The following is a 26,662-nucleotide window of genomic DNA, read 5'->3' on the forward strand; positions in this document are numbered from 1 at the left end:
ATGCAGAATTGATGGAAAACATGAAAAAGGTGGGTCTGGCTTTTTGGTCACCCAGTTAAGGGGAGAGCATATGCCCACCACATTGAAAACACGGAAAACAAAGTTCTTTTTAAATCTTCATCGCAAAATTGTCTATAATACTTGGAGATGTTGCTCCAAAAGACATGGTGTTCATTTTATCCGATATTGCAATGATGAGGAAATAAAAAGCAGATTGTTTGTTTGTTCTTTTTAACAACACCAAATGAAAGTCTGTCTTAGTTACCACTGCAAGAAAATCAAAAGGTTGTTAGCACATGGTGGGCTTTCCAGCCTAATTCTTCCTCTCGGTTACAAATTTGACCTCTCTGTTTGTAGAAACAGAGCTAATTACTGGCAGAAAACAGAGAGAAAATAAAACAGAGACATTCTAACCTTTTCCAGCAAGTGCGTACTAACATACTAGAAAATGCGAATTAATGTGTAATCAAATGCGAATTGCTGTCAGATCAATTGCGAATTTCTGACAGATCAATTGCGCATCATTGAAACTGACAGTTCTGGAAATTAATTTAAACAGAGGAAAAAGACAGAAGAAAAGTCAGTCAATTCTGACATGGAGCGAATCCATTATCAGGTTTCCCATGATCTCAATGTCGTCAAATATGTTGAATCTGTCCAGGTACTTGTGCACAATGTGATAATATCGGGACAGGACAGCTGTTTCTACGGGATCTTGAAATCTTTTTTCTGCTTTTATCCACTGTTGATGTGTTCTTTGTCTCCTCTGTTCTTTCCTCTTTCTGAAACCTGAAATTTGGAAGTTACTCTTCCTGCCATGGGGTTAGAGACATTTCATGCACAATAAATCAAATTTTCCAGAACTGAAATTTTTTGATGGGTTAATCTCACAAATACAATTAAAGCCAAAACAACAATAAAAATTAAAATTCTGGGTTAACTGTGCAATTGCACATTAGCTAAAGCAATTGCGAATTTACATAATGGCAAATGTGAATCAAAATACTATCAATTGCGCATTAATATGTGCAATTGCAAATTTCTGTGAAAGCAAGTGTGCATCCTTACAAAAAATCAGAAAGGGAAGTCCATCCCTTCCACCCAAGAATTCAGCTATAGCTTCATCATTTTGAAAACAATCTAATTGCAGTTGCCCTTCTTGCCCCCAGTCTATTAGGTGAGGATACATGAGACAAAGATCATTGAATCGTTTTTTATTTGCTGTCTGGTGGTATTAGTTTTTAGCAGGAGAACAAATAATTTAAATGATTAAGGACTTTGAACCCTACAGTAAAGCTCTCTGGACGCTGATGGACTTTCAGTGATGAAACTGAAAATCTTGTGGTTGTTTCCTCCCTTCATTTGATATAACATCTATGAGAATGATATTTGAACTATTGAATAGTAGAGTAAGTTAATGTTATATTCCAAAATATGCTTGACACAATTCAGTAATTTGTATCTTTACTGTACCACAGTATGTGAGATGATAAGCCGTGGATTTCATGTATTCCTGTGCTTTACATAAATTGAATTATGTGTATTGTTGAGAATGAAGTTTTTGAAAACTTTAATGCTATATAACAGATTCCAATTCTATCTTGTATGCGCATTAATTGTTATAGATTCATCATTCTCTTATTTATCTATTATTTGCTTCCCAATTTTGTATTTTGTATTGCAGGAGGTGCATAAATTGCTTCAACCTGCAGATAAGACTCTTAAGACCATGGCAATAGAGTTTGCTGAATTTCAGGTAAATATGTAATACATGCTTTGAGGGATCAGTTGTCTTTGTTTATCAGTTCTGATGTCAAAATTGTCAATTTACTACATTTTATTCTATATATGAATGGACCACTTTGAAATTAAAATAAAAAAATCCTTTATGTTAGCAGCCACAATTGTTTTAATCACAAGTTTTATTTTCCCAAATTATTATCAGGTGTGCGTGGATTTATTTCTTACAAGCCAATCATATGTGGATATTGCGTCAATAACTGTTGTTCCAAGGACTACTGGTGGACAGGTACTTGGTTAATCTCTCTAAATTTTTCATCATGTCCAACCTGATGCTTATAATAGTTGCTTTATTTAACTGTGTGCTACTCTTCAGGTTTATTATTATTATCCATTTTCAGCTGTTGCTGACTCTGCAAAATTATACAATGATTTAAGATGGAACATTACGAGACCACAAGGGTTTGAAGCAGTTATGCGTGTAAGATGCAGCCAGGTAAGGTTGAAAGATTTATTAGATCCACTCATTGATTTGTGAAAGATTGACCGTGCTTAGTCTTCTCGTCAATTTCATCATCTCCTTATTTGTCGTTATTTTCAGGGTTTGCAAGTACAAGATTACTTCGGCAATTTTTGTAAGAGAATTCCCACAGATGTTGATCTTGCAGGGGTCAGTATATCTGGTACTCAAGCTTTTGTTTTAGTTGTGAAAGAGAGACTTCTACATCTCAAAACTAGGATATTGATCAATTGATCAATTTTATGCAAGTTTTTCAGATGGCTTGAGAAACCCTCCAAATTTTAGGACCTTCAAGTCACATATACAAGAAAGGGGGTGGTTGGAGGGGATGTGCTCCTTTATTAGGAATTAAAATATGTTTTTGTCTTGTTTACTTTTTTCTGCCACCGACCATTGGGTCAGGATGCCCAAGCTAGAAACAAATGTTCTCAAGATGTGTCCATATATGTCTTGCATTTTCATGAGCAGTGGTGGACATGTCATGTTCTTCCTTTGTTCCTGAAATGTTGACACATAACACAACTCTATCGGATCTAAGGATGTGTAACTATTTTCAATATTTATACCTTTTCTATGTGTATGGTCTCTTCAGTCTCACAATGCCTTGCGATTATTGGTCCTTCCACGCACTTATTAGTTATTACTTGTTAGAACTTAGGGCTAAGGGACTAGGTTTGTTTTACAACTTGCAAGTCCTAGGTCTATTTTAATCATTTAATATTTGTTGTTTTTTAAATTATTGCTACCACATGGGAAATAGGGGTATCACTTGGGTGGAATCATGAAGATCCCATAGTTGGCGCTCTTTGCAATAATTCATTTGTCTTGTGACATTTGTAAGAGATTGATTTGGGGGTTTAGTGGATTATGACTACCATTTTTGACTGGCTAATAATGGCTGTGTGTAGGAGTGTATAATAAATGCATTGTCGGGGAGTGCATGGGATGGACTTATGATACCTCTCATCATGATGGTAAAAAGTGGCTTGTAAGAGGAGTTACATTTTAATCTGAGAGGCGTCATGCATTTAGTGTGTTGTAATTTGACCATGAGGACTTGGGTGCTCGTTTTTAGCCCATGGTTTTGGTTCACTGTTTGGGGGAAACAGTTAGTGGTTCTTGGGGTTTCTTTGGCCCATATGTTGAGTTCTTGGGATGGAGATTATATGTCATATTTTCTGCATTGTTATGGTGCTGAAATTTCTCTAGTGTAACGAGTGCTGGTCTTTTGTGAAGCCCTGGGCTTGAGAGTTTATTGTAGATGTTGTTATGCTGATAATACATTGGGGATCAGTGCTTTGAAGGCTGGTTTTTTCTCAAAAGAGTTTTCCCAAGGTATATCGGTGTCTATTTCTTTTTTGTGATTGTCTCAATCTCTTCTTTTCTTGTTCTTTTCTAAGTGCTGCTTTATATGTGGAAATTCTGTTGAATTTTGTATGGATGGGACAACTTGTAACTCTCTCCTTGTAGAATTAAGTAGGAAGTTTTTGCATACTTACCTTCACTACTCTACTGTGTATTGCAACCCTCTTTAAAAAATGAGATGTAATGTCTCTTCCCATACCTTTTTGTCTTAGATGGACAGGTTTGAGTAATATCTAAACATGATGCTAGATTACTGTTTTTTTTAATACAAAAACCAATGAAACATGTCCTTTTTGCGGATGCGGTAGTATTTATATATTTGATTTTGAAGGGACTAAAGGCATTTGGAGGTTCTCTTGATATTCTTGTAGTCACAAACACTTAAAATTGAACATTATCAGAGCTACACCCTTTGCTTTCGTCACTTATCTCTAGTTTAATTATTCTTATTTAGAGACCCGAGGTTCAAGAATCTAATAAGCATAGCCTAATGTGAGTTAGGTATTCTTATTGTTTTTATGGGACCAATTGAATTGCAAGTGTTGAGTGAATGAGCATGTATCTCAAACTTTGGGAGGCCATTCATTATTTACATTTTGGGATATACCTTTAAAAATGCAACTGCTAAGTACAAATGCAGGTTTCTTTTGCTTTTGTTAGATACTGAAAGAAATAATTGCACACTTAATTTTTGTTCTATATTAGAAGTATTTCTTAGAAATCTGTTACACTAATATTTTGATACCTAGATTTTTCATTTCTTGAGGCTGTAAAATTTGTTGTTGTTCAAGGCCTGCGAGTAAACTCAAAAACTTGAATAAAAAAGAACATTTAGCTTTGAATGGAAGATTGATCATCAGAAGTGGTGCACTTCCAAGTTTTCTTTGAGATTCTGATCTGGTGGTTTTGAATTGCATCAACAGATTGACTGTGATAAGACCATAATGGTCACCTTTAAGCACGATGACAAGTTCCAAGAAGGTTCTGAATGTTGCTTTCAGGTAAAACTGCTTGGGAGGGCTAGCATCATTGGTTAGGTTTACAATTTATTGGAATGTAGCTGGAAAGGTCCATTTGCAAGTGGAGATGGTACTAGGCACCAAATCAAATGTGATGCTTTTGTGTTTGGTTAGTGTGCAGTACTTTACACAACAGTTTATGGCGAAAGGCGAATACGTGTTACAACTCTATCATTGCCGTGCACTAGTGTGCTGAGTAATCTCTTTCGTGGGGCTGATTTAGATGCCCAATTTACTTATTTCTTAAAACAAGGTAAGTTTTAACTTTTCTCTAAGTTTTTCTGTTGAATATGCTCAGATGACTAAGAACTTGTTTACCATTGATCTTTTCTTGTTATGGTTTTGCATCAAAGCTTACATGAAATCTTGACTGCAAAGCGTTGAGACTATGTTTTCTGATGCTCTTAATTCTTTTTCTGATGATGTGCTTTCCTTAAATATTGCTATCCCTTTTTCTTCTCTCTTAACATTAAGGGCATGGGAGAGCTTGCAACTTAATTGGGTCATTCCTCTATATGCAGCGGGCAATGAAATTCCAACTACACCACTTAAGCAAGTAAGAGATCAAATGACAGAGCTTTGCATTAGCATTCTTCATACGTACCGCAAGTTTTGTGCAACAGCATCATCGTCTGGACAGCTTATTCTTCCAGAAGCTCTTAAGCTGTTACCACTCTACACGTTAGGTATATGCTGGAGAAGATATCATCAATTTGAAGTGTGTTCTTTTCATAATCTTTGAGTAGGCTTTCTGCTTGTTTGCATGTATAAAACTAATATACATTGTGATTCATCTATTAGCCCAAAGTTTACTAGAAATTTTAGCATATATCATATTTTAAAGACCCCTCTAAAAGATATGTAGAATAATATTTATATTATCACTATTAGTTATTTATGGTGAATGCTTGGAGTACCAAGTGAAGATTAGTGGGCATATTCCTGATTATTGAATGTGTTAACCAGATCACTTAATTTTCCAGAATCTTTAGAGAACCATTTCATGATATAGCAATGTTTTGTATTTTCTGATAGCTATATCTAGAATCAAGTCATAAGATGTGATTATTGCATACCTATTTGTTTTCATTCTTAAAATTTTTTTTTGTCCCCTTATTTTGATAAACTTTACTAATGCATAGCATGTTGTTTGGTTCATTTCAGCTCAATAAGTTCCATAAGTTTTATTAATGTATAGCATATAATTTGGCTCATCTCCTTCTTGAACTGTTTCCCCACAGCTTTAACAAAAGGCACTGGGCTACGCTCTGATGTCCGCATTGACGACCGATCTTATTGGCTTACTCGAGTGGCATCTATTTCTGCCTCCTTATCTGTTCCATTAGTGTATCCTCGAATGTTTCCAATTCATAACTTACTATCAAAGGTTAACCATGTTATTTCTAATCTTTTAATTATTAAAATTTTATTTTTACTATTATCATGTGTTTGATCTACTAAATTAATTTTAAATTTTGCAGGACATTGGTGGTAGCATTTTGCCATTATCACTTCCACTTTCTAGTGAACACATAGATAGCGATGGTATCTTTTTGCTGGAAAATGGGGAAGATGCTTTAATATATGCAGGAAAAATGGTCAGTCCTGATATGCTGCAACAACTCTTTGGAGTGCAGTCAGTTGATGACATCCCTAACAATGTAAGTGATTCGTTTTATTTTACTGTTATATGTTTCTCATGATGCATAACAATGCATTACAAGAATGCAGGACTAACATATTGTTATATATTTCATGCTCAATGGCATTGCCATATTTAGCATGAAATATATGCAGTTCCTATCTTAAATTTATTAAATGTAATGGGCATGATTGACAGGTAGTATTAATTAGCCTCTAGAATTACAAAATGAAGCTGTGACAGTATCATAATGGCAACGGTCTGTAAAGGCTTGGCATTGTGGCCATGCAAGCACCGCCATGCAATCAAAGGGATTCCAAACTTGTGATGACACTTAAATGTCTTCCATTCTTCCTTGTGAGGCTATGTTCATGATTCACATTCTATCCAGTAGGAGAAATTCTAGTAATTTCTATGTTATTTCCATCTGCAACTTTCTCACCCCTGTAGGGTGTCTTTCTGTCTGGTAGTGCAAGTGGTTCAGTACTGTAATATCTGGGATGTAGATAACATGAAATGAGAGCAACTAGGCGTCATTTTGTTTACACCTCCAGATGAGTCTCCTTTTTTAGTTGATTAAATAATTTTTAGTTGTGGGGCCCACACCTGAGAAAACACGATTATATATGGTAAAAAAATTGGAAATATTATTATGTATGGTGAAAATTTGAAAATATTATTAATATCTACAAAATATGACTACTAAGAAAGATGAACAAAAAGGAACCAAAATATAGAGGCCAAAAAGTAATAAGCAGCAGGGTCTGCAGCAGCTCCATCATCTTGATCTACTATCTTGACCCTGTCTCCAGAAAGAGCAAGGAGTATGAAAAGACTTGAAATTTCTAAATTGCTCCAAGGAGAGATGGATACAAGGAGGGCCAGCCCCTTCCTATCTCGGTTCGGGATGCATGCAGGATAACCCTTAAGTTATCCATTACTCGAACTAAACCATAGAATAAAGTTCCACTGCACAATTAGTTGCAGAAACCATATCCTCCATTCTATCAACCCATTTTTGTGTACCTGGCAACCCCTCAGAGAACTGTACCTCCCCTTAAGAGGTCTCTTCAACATGAACAGCATATACAGATGGTGACAGTGAATGCATAATCCTGTCAAAGGTGATAAGATCCTCCACCCTGACCCTGAGATTTGAACAAGAGGTTGCCAAAAGCGAAGACCGCAACTTGACCCTGCATCTGCCAGACCATCTCTGCCCAACATATCCTGTACAAATAACATCATTGAATTGTCTTTGATGTGGAAAATATGATGCAATACATTGTCAGGCACCATACTCCTAACCTATGCAATCAGATGGCTTCTTCCCATCAACCTCATACTTGACTCATACTTAAACACCAAGAACGACTGGGATGAAACAAACCACAAAGTTATTAAGATAAATATCTCTGCTAAAGTGTCATGTCCCTATAAGAATCTGTATTAAATTAATGTAATTTTTATTGTGTGTAATAATATGTTAGATTGGTTGTTTTAATACTGTGTATATATATATTTTCATTATGATGTTTGGGTGATTTAATTAGTTAAATGCATACATCGCGATGTTCAGCGGATTGCAAACATTAAGTTGATTCATTTCAATGTTAAAATAATTAAACAAATTCCTAATGTTAGTTGTAATCTCATCCATGATGGATGCATCGCGACTCTTGACGGGAGGTATGACCTTCGAGTTCAGACGTGATCCTTCACGCCGGGTGCTTAAATGCCGCCTTGCCTTCTACATCGGGGTAAGGGGGAAATACAAAAGAAAGAGAACAATACAAAAATTAAATATTAAAAGAGACGGAAACTGTAAGCATCGCTCCGGGAAAGAGAGATTTAAAGAGATAGCACGAAAATCAGGTCTGTGTTTTCCGCATGACTGGCTTCGTTTTCAGCTATGCGATCATACTCAGAAACTTAACGAACTTTAAATTTAGGAAGAAAACCACCAAGCCGATAATGGCATAGGACCAAACACGATAAGGCTGTAATTTGTATGAAATCTGTAACTTCACGCATATACATATATCATTGATAGTTAATGTTCAGATGCTTTAAACTGCATATGAATGGAATGTAATAAAATGAGAAATCGTTAATTAACTGCGGTGCATATTAATTCTGCATACATGGTCTTAATACCCTAATGTAAACCTTAAAGCACAATAAGATAAATTATGACCAGTAATGTGTGGGAACTGTAATTTCAACAAAAAATAATTCTCTGCAACTCTGATGAACATCTGAGAAAATTAAACTACAAGGGATAATATTAAAATTTTCTACTGAAAATAAGTTATAAACAACATACCCTGTCTGAACATTATCCTAGGGAGCAGTAGATCTGTGGGAGGGTCGATTGCCCACCCAAATACCTCACCTACTGTGTAAAGATGGACCAGTAGGCCAGGAGGGCAAGTGACTGCTCCTGGGATTGGGTTTGGCATGATGAACCACTCCTGTCATCTGCTGTCTCTCAAGGAAAATTAAAAGTAACATAAGGAAACTAATGCTACATTGGGAACGAATGATACGAATAACTTAATTCTCTGTCTGATCCAATTATGATAAAAATATTATGAAACAGTATGCTCATAGATCTTTGTTCACAAGACTGGTTTATGCATTTATCTGCATTTCTGATTCAGTATGTTACCTTTTTCTAAATTCAGGCACCTATAATTGGAACAGTAAAAAGGGATTATCACCAAACAAATACTTCAACTTCCGCTGTGTAATAATGTAAATATGGATTTATTATTTTAGTTAATTCATTTACTGTTAAGATTACATGGACTTGGCTTTTTGTCCACTTTTTCTGATTGTCTTTTCCTTATGGGAAACAGATCTTTACTTGGAAATCAGTAGGGGACATTACATAAAGCCATCTCACACAGACATGATAACTTCTATGAGTCTGTATACTACACATATTGCCTCATTTAGGCAGTACAACTCTACAGCCATCTAATCATAATCACACATCCTAGACACAAAATTACCACAACGGCAATCTGAAGTTTGGTTATGGTTATGGATCAAAATGGTTCATAGCATAAGATAATTAATAATATCTCGTCTATGGGGCTGCACATTTGAATCACAAGTCACATTTGGAAAAAATGGAGATTGCCCAATAATGAAGTTTGCTGGTCTACACACTACCTTATTCTTCTCCATGAAGCAATGCATAAATATTACAATCAACATCCTAAAAACTTTTCACTATGATTTTGACTAATGCTATGTTTTAGTTCCTATCTCTTATCTGACCACCTAAACACCCATTTATAATAATATGTGAATCTTCCTCTGCACCCAGTAGCTGGCGAGTCAGTGATTTTGCTAACGTCAAACCTTCAAGAAGATAAATCACTTCTTCGTTATTTGATTGAGGCTCAAGAAAAAAAAGAGCCACCTTTAATAACTACCATCAACTGATGTAAGCACAAGACCTGTATTAGAATATTGTAATGTTTGTTTAATGGTCATCTTAGTCATCTTAGTTGTCTTTAGTGAGTTTCTACTTTCAGCTTTAGCTTAAGATCTCTTGTAAATTCTTTATATAGGGTTCTCACTCTATTGTTTAATAACATCGAATATTTTAACATGGTATCAGAGCGGGAGCCGGTTTGGGTCTGACTCCCTCACGAGAGGACCTGTTGTGACGTATTCACACATCGCCCCATTGCAAATGGGGACCCCTGCTTTTTGCTTTCTAGGGTTTGTTTTCTGGGTCTTTTAGAGTTTTGTCGGTTAGCCTTTGCTTTTCGAGTGTCGCCAGGGGGATCACCTGGATAGCAGGCTCTGCTTGAGCTAGGTTGAGTCTTTGGGGCCCCAGAATTAGGGTTTCTTTGGGAGTCTTCCTTAGGGCCTGGTTTTGCTCTTGTTGCTAATTGTGTCTTGCTTTGTGAGTGGGTATCATTCTTGAAGGTCCGAGCTAGGTCAAGTTGGTGAGTGATGAAGTCTGGAATGTCATCCTGATATTTGACTAAGTCTCGAAAACTGAAGAATCCTCCAAAAACTAGATTTTGCAATATAACTCCTGGAGGTCTGAAACCACTCTCAAACATCTTGAAAGTATATATGGAATATAACTTAAAGTATTTGTTATACTTAAATGTTATATTCCATAAAAATGACTCTGACGGAGAGTCCAAAATGTCAAATTTCGCTCCTGACCCTTCCAAAGGGTCCAAAGCGAATTTCGCTCCTGACCCTTCCAAAGGGTCCAGAGCGAAATTCTCCATAAGACATTCTACTTTGACTAAAACCTAGAACTAACGTATTTCCAGGCTTGAATGAAGGTAAAAGTGCTTGTTTGAATGAAGAAATGTGAAAATGAAGTCAGGATCTTGGCCAAGAATAGGGATTTCGCTCCTGACCCTTCCAAAGGGTCCAGAGCGAAAATCCTTGAATACCTCAAATTCTCACTTATCAAGGCCAAATTTCTAGTTCCTAAGGCATGTTTGAAGGTATTTTTGAATGTTCTAGCCTTGTCAAGATTGAAAGATGAAGGATTTTAGTCAAGAAGATGAATTTCGCTCCTGACCCTTCTAGAGGGTCCAGAGCGAAATTCTTGAAAACACTCATTTTTCCTTTAGCAAGAGTCAAGACCAAGGTGGAGATGCATGAGGAAGGATCTATGTTTGCCTCCCAAAGAGGATGAAAATAGGAAAAGTCAAGGATCCAACTCAAAACATGATTTTCGCTCCTGACCCTTCCAAAGGGTCCAGAGCGAAAATCTTTGTAGCTCTCGTTTCCTTTCAAATTTTGACTAAGTGTTGGTTTCTAGGGCATGTTGGGGGATGAATTGGTATGTTCTTGCCTTGAGATGGAGTTGATTGATTTTGAAGAACAAGATTTTGGCCTAAAGGAGAATTTCGCTCCTGACCCTTCCAAAGGGTCCAGAGCGAAATTCATCATAAACTTCATTTGCTACCTTGTTTGACCTTGAAACCTTCTTCCTCAGGTGGAAAATGATCTAAGTTTGCTTCTTGAAGTGGTTTGAAGTTTGAAAAGTGAGTAATCTAGCCTAGAACGAGATTTTCGCTCCTGACCCTTCCAAAGGGTCTAGAGCGAAAATCTTCCTAAAGCTCATTTCTTCCCTAGTTTGACCAAATTTTGATTTGCAGAGCATCTTGAAAGGAAGGATGGACGTGTTTGGACTTTGGAAATGTGTGAGAGCTTTAAAAAATGAAGGATTCTAGCCAAGAAGGTGAATTTCGCTCCTGACCCTTCCAAAGGGTCCAGAGCGAAATTCCTTGCAAGCCTATTCTTTTGACCTTGTTTTGGCTTAAGACCTTATCCCATGGGTGAAGAATGATGTCTAGTTGTCTTCTAGAGTGGATTGGAGTTGAAGAAATGGAGAATCAAGCCAAGAATGAGATTTTCGCACCTGACCCTTCCAAAGGGTCCAGAGCGAAAATCCCCCTAGACCTCATTTCCTTCCCTATTTGACCAAATTGTGATGTCCAAAGCATGTTGAAAGGGAAAATGGACATGATCTTGCCTTTGAGAGTGTTTGATAGCATTATTGAGGAATGAGGGTTTTAGCCAAGAAAGGAGGGTCGAGGGCGAAATTCCTTACAAGCCTACTTTTTGACCTTTCTTAGGCTTAAAACCTTGTTCCTAGGGTGAAGAGAGATGAGATTTTACCTTGCAATGAAGTTTCAAGTTGAAAGAATGATGATTTTTGGTCAAGAATGAGATTTTCACTCTTGACCCTTCCAAAGGGTCCAAAGCGAATTTTCTCAAAACCTACCTTTTCCCTCAAATTTATGCCAAGTCTAGTGTGGGTCAAGATTAGAGGAGTCTTTAGGCATGTCCTTGAACGGTCAATAATTATCAAGTTTGAAGGAATTGAGCCAAAAAGTGATTTTCGCTCCTGACCCTTCTAAAGGGTCCAGAGCGAAAATCTTAAAACCACCTATTTTCCTTGCAAGTCTAGTCAAACTTTGGGTTTTCATGGCTTGGATGGGTGCGAGGAGAGGTGTTCTTGCCCTGTTGAAGTTGATTGAGGACAAATGATGAAGGAGTAAGCTCAAGTCAAGATTTTCGCTCCTGACCCTTCCAAAGGGTCCAGAGCGAAAATCCCAATTCCACCTATTTTCTTTGCAAGGCAAGGTAAAATTTTGATTTTTATGGCCTAGAGAGGAGTGAGGCAAGGTGTTCTAAGTCTTGGAGGTGATTTGAAGTTGAAAGGATGAGGAAATAACCCTAAAACAAGATTTTCGCTCCTGACCCTTCCAAAGGGTCCAGAGCGAAAATCCTAAAATTTACATATTCCTTTCAAATTTATGCTAAACCATGCCTAGGCCAAGGTGAAAGATGCCCTTGAGATTGCCCTTGAGTTGATTGTTGTCTCCAAAAATGATGATTTTGGGCTAAAGGAAGAAATTTGCTCATGACCCTTCCAAAGGGTCTAGGGCGAAAATTCTTCAATCACCTTTTTCTCCTTGCAAAATTAAGTCAAACTGGAGTTGGATGAGAGAAGAGAAGTGTTTCCTTGCCTTGTGAAGTGATTTGAAGTTGAAATGATGGAGGAGTGAGCTACAAACAAAAAATTCGCTCCTGACCCTTCCAAAGGGTCCAGAGCGAAAAACCCTAAAACCACCTTTTTCCTCAAGATTTGTGTGAAGTCAGGCCTAAACAAGGGTGAGAGATACCATTTGGATTGCCTTGGATAGACTCTTGACCATCAAAGATGCATATTTTAAGCTAAAATTGGAATTTTGCTCCTGACCCTTCCAAAGGGTCTAGAGCGAAATTCTAGATGGGTCCTGTCCATGGCTAGGTTTTGAGCAAATTCGACCTTTTGGCCTTGTGAAGATCAAACCAATATTGCCAAGTTGGGAAGTGGATTCAATGTGGGGGAGTCCAGATGAATAGAAAGAGAAGGCAAAGATTGTTGCCAAGATGTTGTTGTAAAAGACTTGTAAAACTTCATTGAAGAAATGGTGAAATCCATGGGTCGAATCAACAATTTGCATGGTCTCTATACTTCTCAGATTTGATTTCATGTTGTTAGATGAGTGGAAGAAATGTGTTTGATTGATGGTGAAATTTGTATATCCATACTACTAGTAGTTTGTTGATTGCAGACTTGCCTTGTGTAGTCAACTGGAATCATTCAGCTTAAGCCTAACTTCAATTGTCGCTTCTTCACTGATATGCATCAACCTAATGGTGTCTATGCCTGTAGCGATGATCTGAACATCATAAAGCTTTCCTCCGAAGATCGCACTAACCTTGTGGAGATGGTCCTGGGATGTCAAAACAAGACTTAGTTAGAATTTCACCAAAAGTTATTCATTGCTCCTACATTCTTAGTGTCAGAATTAGATCCTTTCCTCGCCCTCATCCTTTTTCTTTTTTTTTTTCAAAATCTAGGCTAGTGAAATCTTGTGATTCCAGCAAATCAGACGTTTAGGTCGTCAAGTGTAAGTCCCCTTGTGATTCCAGCAAAATCACATCATACCACAAAGAGCTTATCCACACGTAGAGATCCTACATAACAGAACCTTGGAGTTACTCTGATTGATCCTTCAGTGAGATCAGCAGTCAGGAACTTTGCTCAAGAGAGGATAAGGTACCCTTTTAGGTATTTTATTCTGTGTTTGGTCGTGTACAAAAAACACATCAACAGGACCTAGGGTTATGAAATTCAAGGTGTTCTCTTTTTGGAAAATGTGGATCGCTTGGGCCAATTCTTCTTTCTCCCACTTTGCTTTTGTTTTTCCTCTCGATTTTGGTATCCATTGTCTCTATTTTTTGCGGCAGCAACGCCATTTTTTAGGTGGTATGTCGAATATCCACGATGTTTCTAGAATTTTTGCGAAGGATTTTACTTGCGCGACCTTGTTTTTGGGCTTGCATCTATTTTGCGTCGTTTGTTTTGTGCGATTTCTCTGTGTTTTTGGTGTGCTGGACTTTTTTTTTTTGCGCGCGACTTGTATCAGCGACGGCTAGGGTTCATTTGTTCGCGTTTTGTTTGCCATTTTTCCATGTTTTCATGATTTTCTAGAAAATTGTGGGTCTGATTTTTTTCGGCTAGGGTTTGTGGATGCAGTTATGGAAGGGGTTTTTAAATTTTTTTTCCCATAAAAAAATTATTTGGTGGGTTTTAATATTTTTTTCCACAAAAATTAGTAATGAGTTTTAATCATTTTTTCCTTAAATTTTTTTGGGAGGGTTATATGATTTTTGTCCATAAAAAATTATTGTTGTTTTTATGTAATTTTTTGCCTTATAAATCATTTTGTAAAAGGGTTTTACTGTTTTTCCTCAAAAATGAAGTTTTGCATTTTGATCCGTGTCTCGGATTTTTTGTCTTGGGTTTTGATCGATTTTTCACCTCAAAAATTGTGTTGAGATTTGATCTATTTTTCTCCTCAAAAATCATGTCTAGTCATTTGTAATTTGCGATGATTGTGTGGGATTCTGGGTTTTGCCTGATTTTTTCCTCAAAAATTATCGATGTAGGTGTTCTTGTCTTTGGGTTTTTGCTATTTAAAAAAAAAACCGATGCTTTGTAATCTTTAGTTTTAGGGTTTGCAGATTTTTTCCTCAAAAGTCATGGCTTCTTGCACTCTGTTTTGGGGCATCGTGCTCATCTACAAAAGTTTGTGGCTGTTTTTTTGAAGCAGTGTAGAGTTTGCCTATTTTTCCTCAAAATCGTGGTTTTGGTTTATGCGGCTGTTCTCAATGTCTTTGGCTATAGGTAGGGACGACTTCAAGCTGGATGATTTGTGGTGATATCCAAAAGTTCTGCAAATTCTGGGAGGGTCAGTGGCAGGCTCATGTCGCAAAACGTTATGAGAAAAAGATGACAACTTTCTTTGTTTTTCTCTGGGTAGTTAGAACAATGACCATTAAGGGAGGGTACTAGAATATTGTAATGTTTCTTTAATGGTCATCTTAGTAGTCTTTAGTTAGTTTCTATTTTCAGCTTCAGTTTACGACTGTTTCTTTTAGAAACATCGTCTCTTGTAAATTCTATATATAGAGCTCTCAGTCTATTGTTTAATAACATCGAATATTTTAACAACCTGCAAACCTGGATTTCCTCTCAATGCACCATCAAAATTCAATTTGGTAAGGTCTTCCTTTGGGAAGTGTCGATGTGTGTTTTATGCACATGCAAGCATCAGAATAAAATACCAAAGTACTTTACCCTCTTTTGAACTAAAATGATTCCAAGGTTTCTATAGTTAGGTCTTGAGGAGTGGGTAACTCAATGGTTGATGTGAATTGCTGTTTTCACTTGGTGACTTACACAATTGTTCAAATCAACTTCACTTATCATGAATATGGAATGGGTATGCTGATAACTTAGGATTTAACAATGAAGCTCTGGACTAAATTTTAACAAGACTTTCTACAAAAAGGGCAAAAGGGAATAGGGATAGGAAATCTATTTTAAGCCTAGAATGCAAGAAGTGTGGAATAAATTTAATGGAATCAAACTAGGCAAGGTCTCACCATCAAGTCAAACATTTTGACACAAGCTTAGTGCAATCATCTAAGGTATATCTCAAAGATATTCAAATCATAGTAGGATTAATCGTTTGGGGAATTAATCGACAAATGAGAAGTATAAGATTTTATGAAAAAATCAAGAAAAAATCAGATTTACAGAAAACCATAAAAATTTGAAGAAAAACAATAAAAAATTACTTTTTTTTTTAATATTTAAGGACATTTCCATAGCATAGAGATATTGTAAGCGATAAAAAAGTAGACTTCAACACATGAATTAATAGTTAAGAATTATATTTTTATATACATGTATATTTTTTAATTATATTTGATATTTTTTATTTTAATTTTTTATTTAGATTTAAATATTGAAATATTTAACTATTAATCAGTTTTTTTTTATAATTATATTTAATATATTCTTAACTATTAAATGTTGTTAATATATTAACAATGATTAATAGTTAAGAGTTCATTTTATATATATGAATAATTTTTAATTATATTTAATATATTTTATTTTAATTTTTAATTCAAATTTAATATATTTTATTTTATATTTATTTTAATTTTAATTTAAATGTAAGGGTGATTTTATTTAACTATCTTAAAAATATTGAAATTTATATTCTATTTTATATTAAAATCAAGCTAAATTATAATATATTTTATTAATGTTATATTCAGATTTAAATATTGAAATATTTAACTATTATTTATTGTTAACAGTTAATTTTTTTTTTTTTTTAAAGGTAAGTGCTATCTTTACGGGGATAGCGCCCTATATTAATGTATCAAAATACGGTTACATACTGTTTGCCTTCAGACATAACATAAAAACTAAGACTATCCACCTGCCACCCTGGTTACATAATCCCGATCCAAGATATACTATGAAGGCAGACCCATATATCTCTTGCCACCTACATATCTTGGGTCGGGATGTTAATTCCTTGGATTTTTTAACCGATGCCTTCGCGTGAAGAATCCATCTTGCTCAGCTCAATAATGCTTTCTGTCATCGAGTATTTGTCAAATGTGACAATTTCATTATTGCATTCAACTCCCAGATTTGCTAGATGGTCTGCCAACCGATTCCCTTCTCTGTATACATGATTGATATCGTAAGTTCCAATCGAGCTGAGTAGCTGGTTAATTCGAGGAAGCCATTTTTCCAAATTCCAACTGTGAAAATATGATTTGATTATCCCATTTATAACAATCTGTGAGTCTCCCTCAGTGATGATTTTGGAGAGTCCTTTTTGTACACATAGATTCAATCCTGCCTCCAAAGCTCTGATTTCTACCACATTATTGGTGACATGGCCAAGGTCACCATATGCTCCATGAAGAATATCTCCCGTGTTATTTCTGATTATGACACCCAGGCCAGCTTCTCCCGGGTTTCCTCTACTCGCACCATCGAAGTTTAGTTTTAGCCAATCCTCTTGCGGAGCTTTCCATTTGACGTTCTTTCTATCCAGTTTCTTATTGGTGGTGAGCGGGATGTATGTCTGTCTTTTCAGAAGCCAATATTTTTCCATCATGCAATCCCATTCATTATATGCATTATTTTTATATTTGCTTACGTTTCCATTGATAGTTTCTTCAATTGCACTTTTGATATTGCAGATGAGTTTGTCTACTGGGAGCTCTTTTTCTTTAAATATCCTCCCGTTCCTTTCATTCCAGATATGCCATGTAATCAATGATGGTCCAACTATTCAGAGGTCGCTCCATTTTGAGTTGTGCTTGATAGGCCATGTAGTGAGGAAGTTATATAACTGTTCATTCCTGACACATTTGAAATTTGTAATCTCAAAGAACCAATTCCAGCAGGTTTCCGCATAAGGACAGTTTTAAAGTAGATGATTGGCAGTTTCTTCTTGTGTTCTACACATGACGCACATGTTGGGGACCTCAATGCCTACCATTTTTAATCTATCCCCAGTTAGAATTCTGTTGTGGAGTGCTATCCACAAGAATGCTCCTGCTTTTGGTAGGAGCTTCTTGTCCCAGCATAACTTGTATGGCCATTCCGGATTAGAATTTTTATTCCTTTGAACTTCATATCCAAGTTTTCCTGAATATGCACCAGATTTGGCAGCACACCAAAAAATCTTGTCTTCTTCTAATGATATTGGGATGACTCTGCCTTTTAGTATTTCGTTTGTTTGGTTGCATAATATTGGGCATCCATTGGTGAATTGTTTCCATGCTCTTTTCCCATCCTTTTCTTTAGCCGTGTCAAAGTAATCGCCTATAAATTGGCCCCAAGTGTTCTCCATGCTCTCGATCCAGTCATGATTGTTGATTAATTCCATTAGAGCGGGTTCCCCTTCCCAAGAATCTCTCCAAAAATTTAGCCGTTCTGCCATTCCCAACATGCCAAGAAATATGCTCCGTTATGATGCTTCTGCAGTCCCACAAAAAGTTCCATGTGGCTGATCCTCTTTCAGAGTTCGCCATGGTAAGAATTCTGTTTGGGTTTTCCGAGTCCAGATACATCCTTTGGAATATCCTGCACCATAGCTTCTGGGGCTTAGTGTACATTTTCCATGCCAGTTTTGCGCCCAAGGCTTTATTCTGCAGGTCCATTTTTCTTAGTCCAGCGCCTCCTCCTTCTTTTACTAAGCACATTGTATCCCAATTTATGTGAGGTATCTTTTTGGTCTCCTTAGCTCCTTCACATACAAATTTCCTCAGAATATTGTCTAAGTTTTTTCCAGCAGCATATGGAAGCTTGAAGCAAGACATACTGTAAATTGGGATAGCTGAAAGTATTGATTTTACCATGGTGAGGCTCCTTGCCTGTGATAGCCATCTATTCTTCCATTGATCTGATTTTGCTAAACAAGAATTCTTCACATCATCCCATATTTGTGATTGTCTGCAACCTTTTGTCTATTCGGACTCCAAGATATTTGAGGGGGAGGTCTGCAATTTCTATCCCCGTGAGATTTGCAATTCTTTGCTAAGATTTCTTATTGGTGTTCAAAAATATTACTTGTGATTTCTGCTTGTTCATAATCTGCCCGGACTGTTCTGAGTAGTTGTCCAATGTATTCATAATGCATTTTGCTTCCTCAATTGTCGCTTCTCCAAAGATAATGGTGTCGTCGGCAAACTGAGAATGGGTGACAGCTCTCATCTGTTCATGCGCTTTGATTCCTTTCCATGTGTTTTCTGCTTGTCTTTTTTGAATCAGTTTTCCTAACACTTCAGCCATGAGCACAAAAAGCGCTGGGGACAGAGGGTCACCCTGTCGCAGACCATTGGTGGCACCAAAGAATCCGCATACATTTCCATTTACCAACAGTGAAAAGTTTACCGTAGATATGCAAAATTTGATACACTCAATCCATTTTCCAGGGAATCCAAATTTTTTAAGGACACATATTAAGAAATTCCAAACAACACGATCATATGCTTTAGCGACATCAAGTTTGATGATCATACCTTTTTGCTTTTCTTTATGGATAGAGTGAATGATTTCAGAAACCAAGATGATGCTGTCCGCTATTTCCCTTCCTGGAGTGAATCCATTTTGATTTTCCGAGATGAGTTTAGGAAGTAGTTTCTTTAGTCTTTCAGCCAAGGCTTTGGAGATGATTTTGTAAATTGTGTTGCATAGAGATATGGGACGAAAATCCTTCATTGATTCGCAGTCCTGCTTCTTGGGTATTAGCGCAATTAGAGTGGTTTATTTCTTTAACGAACTTCTGCTTCTTTCTGAATTCCTCAAGTACAGACCTGTTGACGTGTATTTTGTACACAATCATACACAGAATAAAATACCTAAAGGCATCTTATCCTCTCTTGAGAAAATAGTCTCTAACTGCTGAAGATTCGCGTAAAGGATCAGTTAGGTAGACTCCAAGGTTCTTTTGGTAGGGTCTCTACGTGTGGACAAGCTCCAGTGGTATGATGTGATTTGCTGGAATCACAAGGGGACTTACATTGAACTTCCGATCTGCTTTGCTGGACACAGGCTCTTACTAACTTAGATTTGAAAAAATGGAAAAAGGAAAGGGGAAAGAGAGGATCTAATCCTAATGCTAAGAATGTAGGAGCAATGGTTGATTTTTTGATGAAACTCTAACTAGGTCTTGTTTTGACATCAATGGAACATCTACACAAGACTAGTGCGATCTTCTATGGGAAGCTTTATGATGTTCAAATCATCACCGCAGGCATAGATACCATCCAAGTTGATGCATATCAATGGAGAGGCAACAAATTGAAATTGAGCTTAGGCTGAATGATTCCAGTTGACTACGCAAGGCAAGTCTGCAATCAACAAACTGCTAGTAGTATGGACATACGAATTCCACCATCAATCAATCACATTTCCTCCATTCATTTAATCATCTACCATCTAAGATTGAAGACTCAACAAGAAACCATGCAAATTGCAAGAAAAACGACATATTTCACCATTACTTCAATGAAAATGGAGTTTGTTTACAATCAATGGCAACAATTTCTTGCCTTGTCCTCCTATTCTATTCTAATTGCTATTCTATCAGCTATATTCTAACTCTTCCAACTATTTACAACTCTCTCTAATCATTTAAAAAATTCACCTTTACAAAATGAAATGCCTGGGCTTATATAGTGCCCACAATACAATTTGATGGCTTAGATCAATTCAAGATCAATGGCCAAGATTTTACAATGAAAAACCCTAATTAGGGTTTGTTACAACCATTACATAACATTTAATGTTTGACCAATGATAAAATTGTATTGCTTGGACACATGTCCCTTTTAGAAAAATCGACCAATGGATAGCCGGGGTAGGTACATCGGAGTTTGTGCCACCTTCCATGAGTTAAGTACATTGAATCTGGACATGCTGAGGTGGACCACACTGACTGGAGGAGCGATGACTAGGATGCCACCTCATCTGACACTTGGAACTCGGTAGATATTCAACTTGATGTTGTTGAGAAGCTTGCTTTAATTAATTCATCTGGAACTATTTTGCTTCTTCAACGAGCCCTTGTTCTAACTCCTTGCGTCCTTGATGTGCAGGAAGATGATATACCTCGCCTTGGAACACTGGATTGAAAGAGTTCGCCCTTGTCCTGGCTTGATCGTCCTGGCGAAGACCGTCCTTGATCCGGCTTGATTTTCCTTGAAGAGACCTCCATTTGATGCCTACACAACATTTCAAAATTAGTAACATGATTTTGCAATACATAACATAAATTAGAGAGCAAATTTTTAGGAAACTTAATGATAAGTCCTTTATTAACCATTTCCTAAAAACAACTGAGCTTATTGAAATTCAAAATTTCAAAATTCAAAATTTAAGCTATGACAATCAACGTTCAAAATCAAAACAATAAATCCATATCCCCATACCTCTTTGAGAGCTAACTCTAGAATACAAAATGAATAAAATTGCCTAGGCAAAATTGAAATTCGATAGTCTTGATGTGATCTTCAAAAGAACGTTCCTCTTATCAACTTCGCCACCCTTCAAGTCTTGGACGTGATCTCCTCTTCAAGTTAGCAATTTCGCCATCTTTGATATGTCCTTGACGTGATCTCCAATGCCTTGGCAAATTCGCTCAAGTGGAAACTTTTAGATTCGCACCACCTTGGATAACCTTGGCACCACCTTGCTTTGTAAACTCCAAATCGCACTTTGAACACAATTTCGCACCTTCTCAAATCGCATGTGAATGAAGAATGATAATGTGAAAATGAAGATTCTCACCCTCCCTTTATAGCGCTCACCTCATACTTACCTTAAGGCCGACTTGGTAATAATAAAGCAATTATAAATGATTTTTAATAAATAACAAAGGCCGACCTTCATAAAATAAACTCAAGCGCTCCATTTTTATTGCAAACAATAATTAATTAATTAAATTTCCTTGTTTATTAATTAATAAATTCGATTTTTTTTTACAAGGCAAAAATAATTAATTAATGTTTTGCGCAAATTTTAAATGCCATTTTAATTGAATTTTCAAAGATTATCGATTTTTAGCATTTAAAATAAATTCAAAAATGTTTGTTTGAATGCCAAATTGTGAAGGTGAAAGATACGTACCTCATCGCCCTGGTCCCTTGGAGAGGGACAGGAGCGATCCATTACCTTGGTCATGATCCTTGCATATTTTACGTCCAAGGTCTTCATTTCTACGTTGAATTTGCCATTTTCCTTGGGATCTTCGAACTTTATTGACTTATCCTTGCGATTGAATGTCCTTTTGTGGTGATATCGCCCTGGTCCTTGTCCAAAGGACAGGAGCGATCTTCTTGTTTCCACGTCCATCTTGCATCTTTTAACTTCGATCTTTCATTGTAAAGTGAGTAACACCCTTGTTCGTTCCTTTTGCGCTTGTTCCATTTGCTCGCATGAAGTTTTGAGCGCATTAAAGGGATCATCGCCCTTGTCCCTTGGAGAGGGACAGGAGCGATATGGTCTCTATGTTCAACTTGATGATCATTTTACGTTTGAAATCTTCGTGTATCACCTTCAAAAGACTCCATGGACCCTCTAAGACCTTGCAAAATCTTGACCTTACGTGATTCTTGCATGAGTTGATCAATATACCTAATATCGCTCTGGTCCCTTCCTGAGGGACAGGAGCGAACTTCAAGTTTTTAAGCTTGTCCTTGCGTTCTTCAACTTGCCATTACCTTCAATGCGTGAAATGACGTCCCTTGATTCCTCTTGGTGGCTTGATACTTGTTAAACTTTCAAAATCTTGGTCTTTATGGAAATTTCGCTCTGGTCCCTTCCTGAGGGACAGGAGCGAATTAGGATATTTTAGAGCAAATCCCTCAATGTGGGGATCCTTGTAACTTTGTGCTTGATGGAGATGCTTCGAAACGTCCTTGGTACCTTGTTCTTCGCCTTGGAGTGTCCTGATCTTGGAGGGACGGCAATCTAATCATCATATCGCCCTGGTCCCTTGGAGAGGGACAGGAGCGATCTTGGCTTTGTATGCTTCACTTCACTTTGCTAGCTTCCAAATTTATATTCAACGGGTTCGTAATGCGTCCTTCCATTCATCCATGCCTTGAAATCGGTCGTAACTTGGCGAGAAAATCATCTATAACAAAAATCGCTCTGGTCCCTTCCCAAGGGACAGGAGCGAACTTAAGCATTTTGGTCCTTTGTTGACGTTTGATAATCTTCAATTTGTCTTCAACGGGTTCGATTGACCTCCTTTCTTGCCTTCGAACATAAAATTTGCTTGGTCTTTGTTCAGGACGTACCTTATGAAGAACTTCGCTCTGGTCCTTCAGTGAGGGACAGGAGCGAAATTGACCCTCTAGGCAAAACTTCATCATTTCATTGTTTTTGATCAAGTCTGGATGTTCTATCATGCTCATTTCGTCCTTCACCATGCCTTTGATGTCTCGATTCGTCCAAACAAGGTCAGGAATGGCTCAACTAAGCATTTTCGCTCTGGACCCTTGGTGAGGGACACGAGCGATTCGCCTTGGTCCCTTGGAGAGGGACAGGAGCGCTTTTCGCTCTGGACCCTTGGAGAAGGACACGAGCGAAATTTGACTTTTCGCACTCTCAATCAGGACAATTTTAATGGAATATAACATTTAAGTATAAGTGACATTTCCTTCTATGTTTCTTCTTTCTTATACTTTAAGTTATATTCCATATATACTTTCAGGATGTTTGAGAGTGGTTTCAGACCTCCAGGAGTTATATTGCAAAATCTAGTTTTTGGAGGTTTTTTCAATTTCCAGACTTAGTCAAATTCAGGATCAGGGCATTCCAGACTTAGCCAAATTTCAGGATCAGGACCTCACTCAGGCCGGACTTGCTATCCTATGTGATCCCCTGGGCGACGCTTCAAGTTATATTCATTTGATAAAATGCACCTCTTTGGACCTTTTCACATCGTCAAGACGTTAAAATCTTGCAAGGACAAAGCAAAATTGGATTTGTAGCTCCGGTCCTTCACTGAGGGACAGGAGCGATTTTTCCCCTGGAGGCATTTCTGTGTTCATGAAAATCTTCAATTTATATTCAATGGAAAGATCTCGCCTTTCTCCATTTCTTCCAATTCGTAATTCATCTTGACCCTGCAGGAATAGTAAAATATTTGAAAACGAGCTCCCGTCCTTCACTGAGGGACAGGAGCGATTTTGCTCCTACAGGCCAAAATATCATGATTTTACACATTTTAACACTTCACGAGGTGAAAACAAACCAATCCCAATGCCCAGGATCAAAATCAAAAAAAGTCAAAATTTGGTCAAAATATTCAATCGGACAAAAATTCACATTGACGGTCAACACTTAGACAAATTTAAGCTCTGCATCAACATTCCAATTGAAAATTAGACCATTCTGGCGAATTCATTGCATTCAAAATTTGCATTCTAGAAAAGGAAATTCAAAAAGCTCTCAAAACCAACTGGATTTTGGTCCGAAAAGACGGTAATTAAAACCCTAAGGCTTGACCCTAAATCCAGACAACTAACAAACTAACAAAACCCTAAAAAAAGCAAAGTGAAAACGAGCAAAACGAGCAAAAAACATGGGTCCCCATTTGCAATGGGGCGATGTGTGAAAACATCACAACAAGACCAAATGTCTTTGCCCATAAAATCCCAACATTTCTGGAAGAATTCTGCAGTCAGTCCATCTGGTCCGGGTGCCTTATGTGGATGTAGAGCAAAGGTAGCTTTTTTGATTTCTTCTATTGAAAAAGGTGCAAGCAGCATTTCACAATCCCCTTCTATTATAAGTTTGTCAATCACCTCTGAAATTATAGGGAAATTCTCATTGTCATTCCGGTCCTTTTCTCCCAACAACCCTATGAAGTAATCTAGTGCTGCTTGCTCTATTTCTTTCTCAGATGTTTTTAGTGAGCCCTGTTCATCCTTGATTGCGCTGATTTTGTTCTTGGCTCTTCTAGCTTTGGAGGATGCATGAAAGAATTTTGTGTTCAAATCTCCATCTGCTATCCACAGTTCTCTAGACTTGTCCTTCTAGTATGTTTCTTCCCTCTTTAAAATCTCCCCATATTGTTCTTTTAATTTTTTTTCTAATTCATAGTCGGAATTTGTCATTTCGTCCGCCATAACCCGATTACTAATAGTTTCCATTTCCTCTTCTAATCTGGTTTTTTCTGCAAATATGTTCTTGAAGGAGAATCTATTCTAGATTTTGAGTTTATTTTTCAGAAAGTGGATTCGTTTCATGAATTTGTAGCTTGGGGAACCATAAAAAATGTTTCCTTCTAACCACCAATTTTTAAGATTGGTCATGAGATTTGGATCGTGCCACCACATGCTTAAAAATTTGAAATAGTTTTTCTTACCAGTTAACTCTTGCGCACAGGGATAGAGGGAAGTGATCTGAGCCGATTTGAGGAACAATGTTAGTCTCCATGACAAATTCACCCCTTATCCACCAATCCCCGACAAAGAAGCGGTCTAATCTTTCTGAGATTTTCGAAAAATTAAGTCTTCTGTTTGTCCAAGTAAACCGACCATTTTTTGGTATAATATCTATCAATTTGCAATTTGATACAAAATCCCTGAAATCATCTATCACCTTTGTAGATTTCCTGAGACCTCCCTCCTTTTCATCGATGTCCAATATAGCATTGAAGTCTCCTATCATTATTGTTTTATCCAAATCGAGCAGCCTAGCTTGATCAGTAATTTCTGTCCAGGCTTTCAGTTTCTCTTCTGTTCTAATAGGTCCATATATGTTGAACAGAGGAAAATTGAGGTTTGTTGTTTTATGGTGAATAATGCATGCCATCCAATTGTTGCATGATGCAATCGGATTGACCTCCACACAAGCCGGGTTCCACATTAATCCCAGCCCTCCAGCAGTGCCTTGAGCATCTTGGAAAACACCTTCCCATCTGAAGCAGTATTTCATAAGTTCCATAGCTTTTTCTCCACTGAGCTTGGTTTCTTGCAACATAACTAGATCTGAATCTAACTTGTTAATAGTTAATTATATTATATTATATTTATTTTAATTTTTAATTTGAGTGATTTTATTTAACTATTATAAAAAATATTGAAATTAATATTTATTCTAATATTAAAATCTGCTAAATATATTATACATTAAAATTATAAATATTAACCAAAAAATTAAAAGAGAAACTATAATCCTCATGGAAAATAAATCGAACTAATTATTTCCCCCACTTAAAGTTAAATTTTAATATCAAATGTAACAATATCAAATGTCTGAAAGACATTTTTATTTTATCGTGGGAGGCATTGCACTGAACTATTGCCTACAAAATTGAAGGTATCGTGCAGCTTCATGCTTTGCAAAAGAAATGAATCTTTACAGATCGCAAAAATACATAAACAAGTTTTTATAAAGAAAATCCACAAAACATTCAGAAAAATTACCACCGAAAACCCTAAAGGGCGATTTAGAAAAATTATTTTGAAGTGAAAAAAGGATGCATTTTTGCCGCTGAACAGCGACTTTCCCTTATCCCACTCATCGCGGGATATTGTTCTTCGTCGCACTTTAATTTTATTGATTTTCGTAGGTGTTTCTGTGTTTTTTTTTGGGCTTTGTAGGTGTCTCTTAGGGTTTTGATGAGTTCGTGTTTTTTTGGTCGATTAGTCGCTGATTTAAACACGATTTAAATAAGAAAAAAGTGTTGAAAATTGTTGACCAATAAATCACGATTTTTGGTGGGTAAAAAATCGGCTACCTGGCCGATCCGTGATTAATGGCGTATAGTTGCGATTTTTTCCAGATGTTTGCTTCTTTGATTCAAATTACTACCATCAAACATTGATACCATCCAAGTTGATGCATAACAATGGACGTATAATAATCAAAGTTAAGCTTAGTGCAATCAAGTCGAATAGATTTTGACACAAGCTTAGTGCAATCAT

General features: G+C 36.9%; 1 protein-coding gene across 1 annotated transcript in view; it reads left to right on the forward strand.

Annotated features, from left to right (window-relative positions):
* The window catches only part of LOC131069017 (protein transport protein SEC24 C), a 109,281-nt gene that overhangs the window by 47,702 nt on the left and 34,917 nt on the right, over positions 1-26,662 (forward strand). Inside the window, exons 14-22 of the mRNA XM_058004300.2 lie at positions 1,685-1,756; positions 1,946-2,029; positions 2,117-2,236; positions 2,342-2,410; positions 4,549-4,626; positions 4,759-4,897; positions 5,166-5,330; positions 5,886-6,031; positions 6,126-6,305. Of these exons, the coding sequence (XP_057860283.2) occupies positions 1,685-1,756; positions 1,946-2,029; positions 2,117-2,236; positions 2,342-2,410; positions 4,549-4,626; positions 4,759-4,897; positions 5,166-5,330; positions 5,886-6,031; positions 6,126-6,305 (1,053 nt within the window). The remainder of the gene's footprint in view (positions 1-1,684; positions 1,757-1,945; positions 2,030-2,116; positions 2,237-2,341; positions 2,411-4,548; positions 4,627-4,758; positions 4,898-5,165; positions 5,331-5,885; positions 6,032-6,125; positions 6,306-26,662) is intronic.

Source organism: Cryptomeria japonica, chromosome 4 (assembly GCF_030272615.1).
Source record: "Cryptomeria japonica chromosome 4, Sugi_1.0, whole genome shotgun sequence".
NCBI classification, from domain to species: Eukaryota; Viridiplantae; Streptophyta; class Pinopsida; order Cupressales; family Cupressaceae; genus Cryptomeria; species Cryptomeria japonica.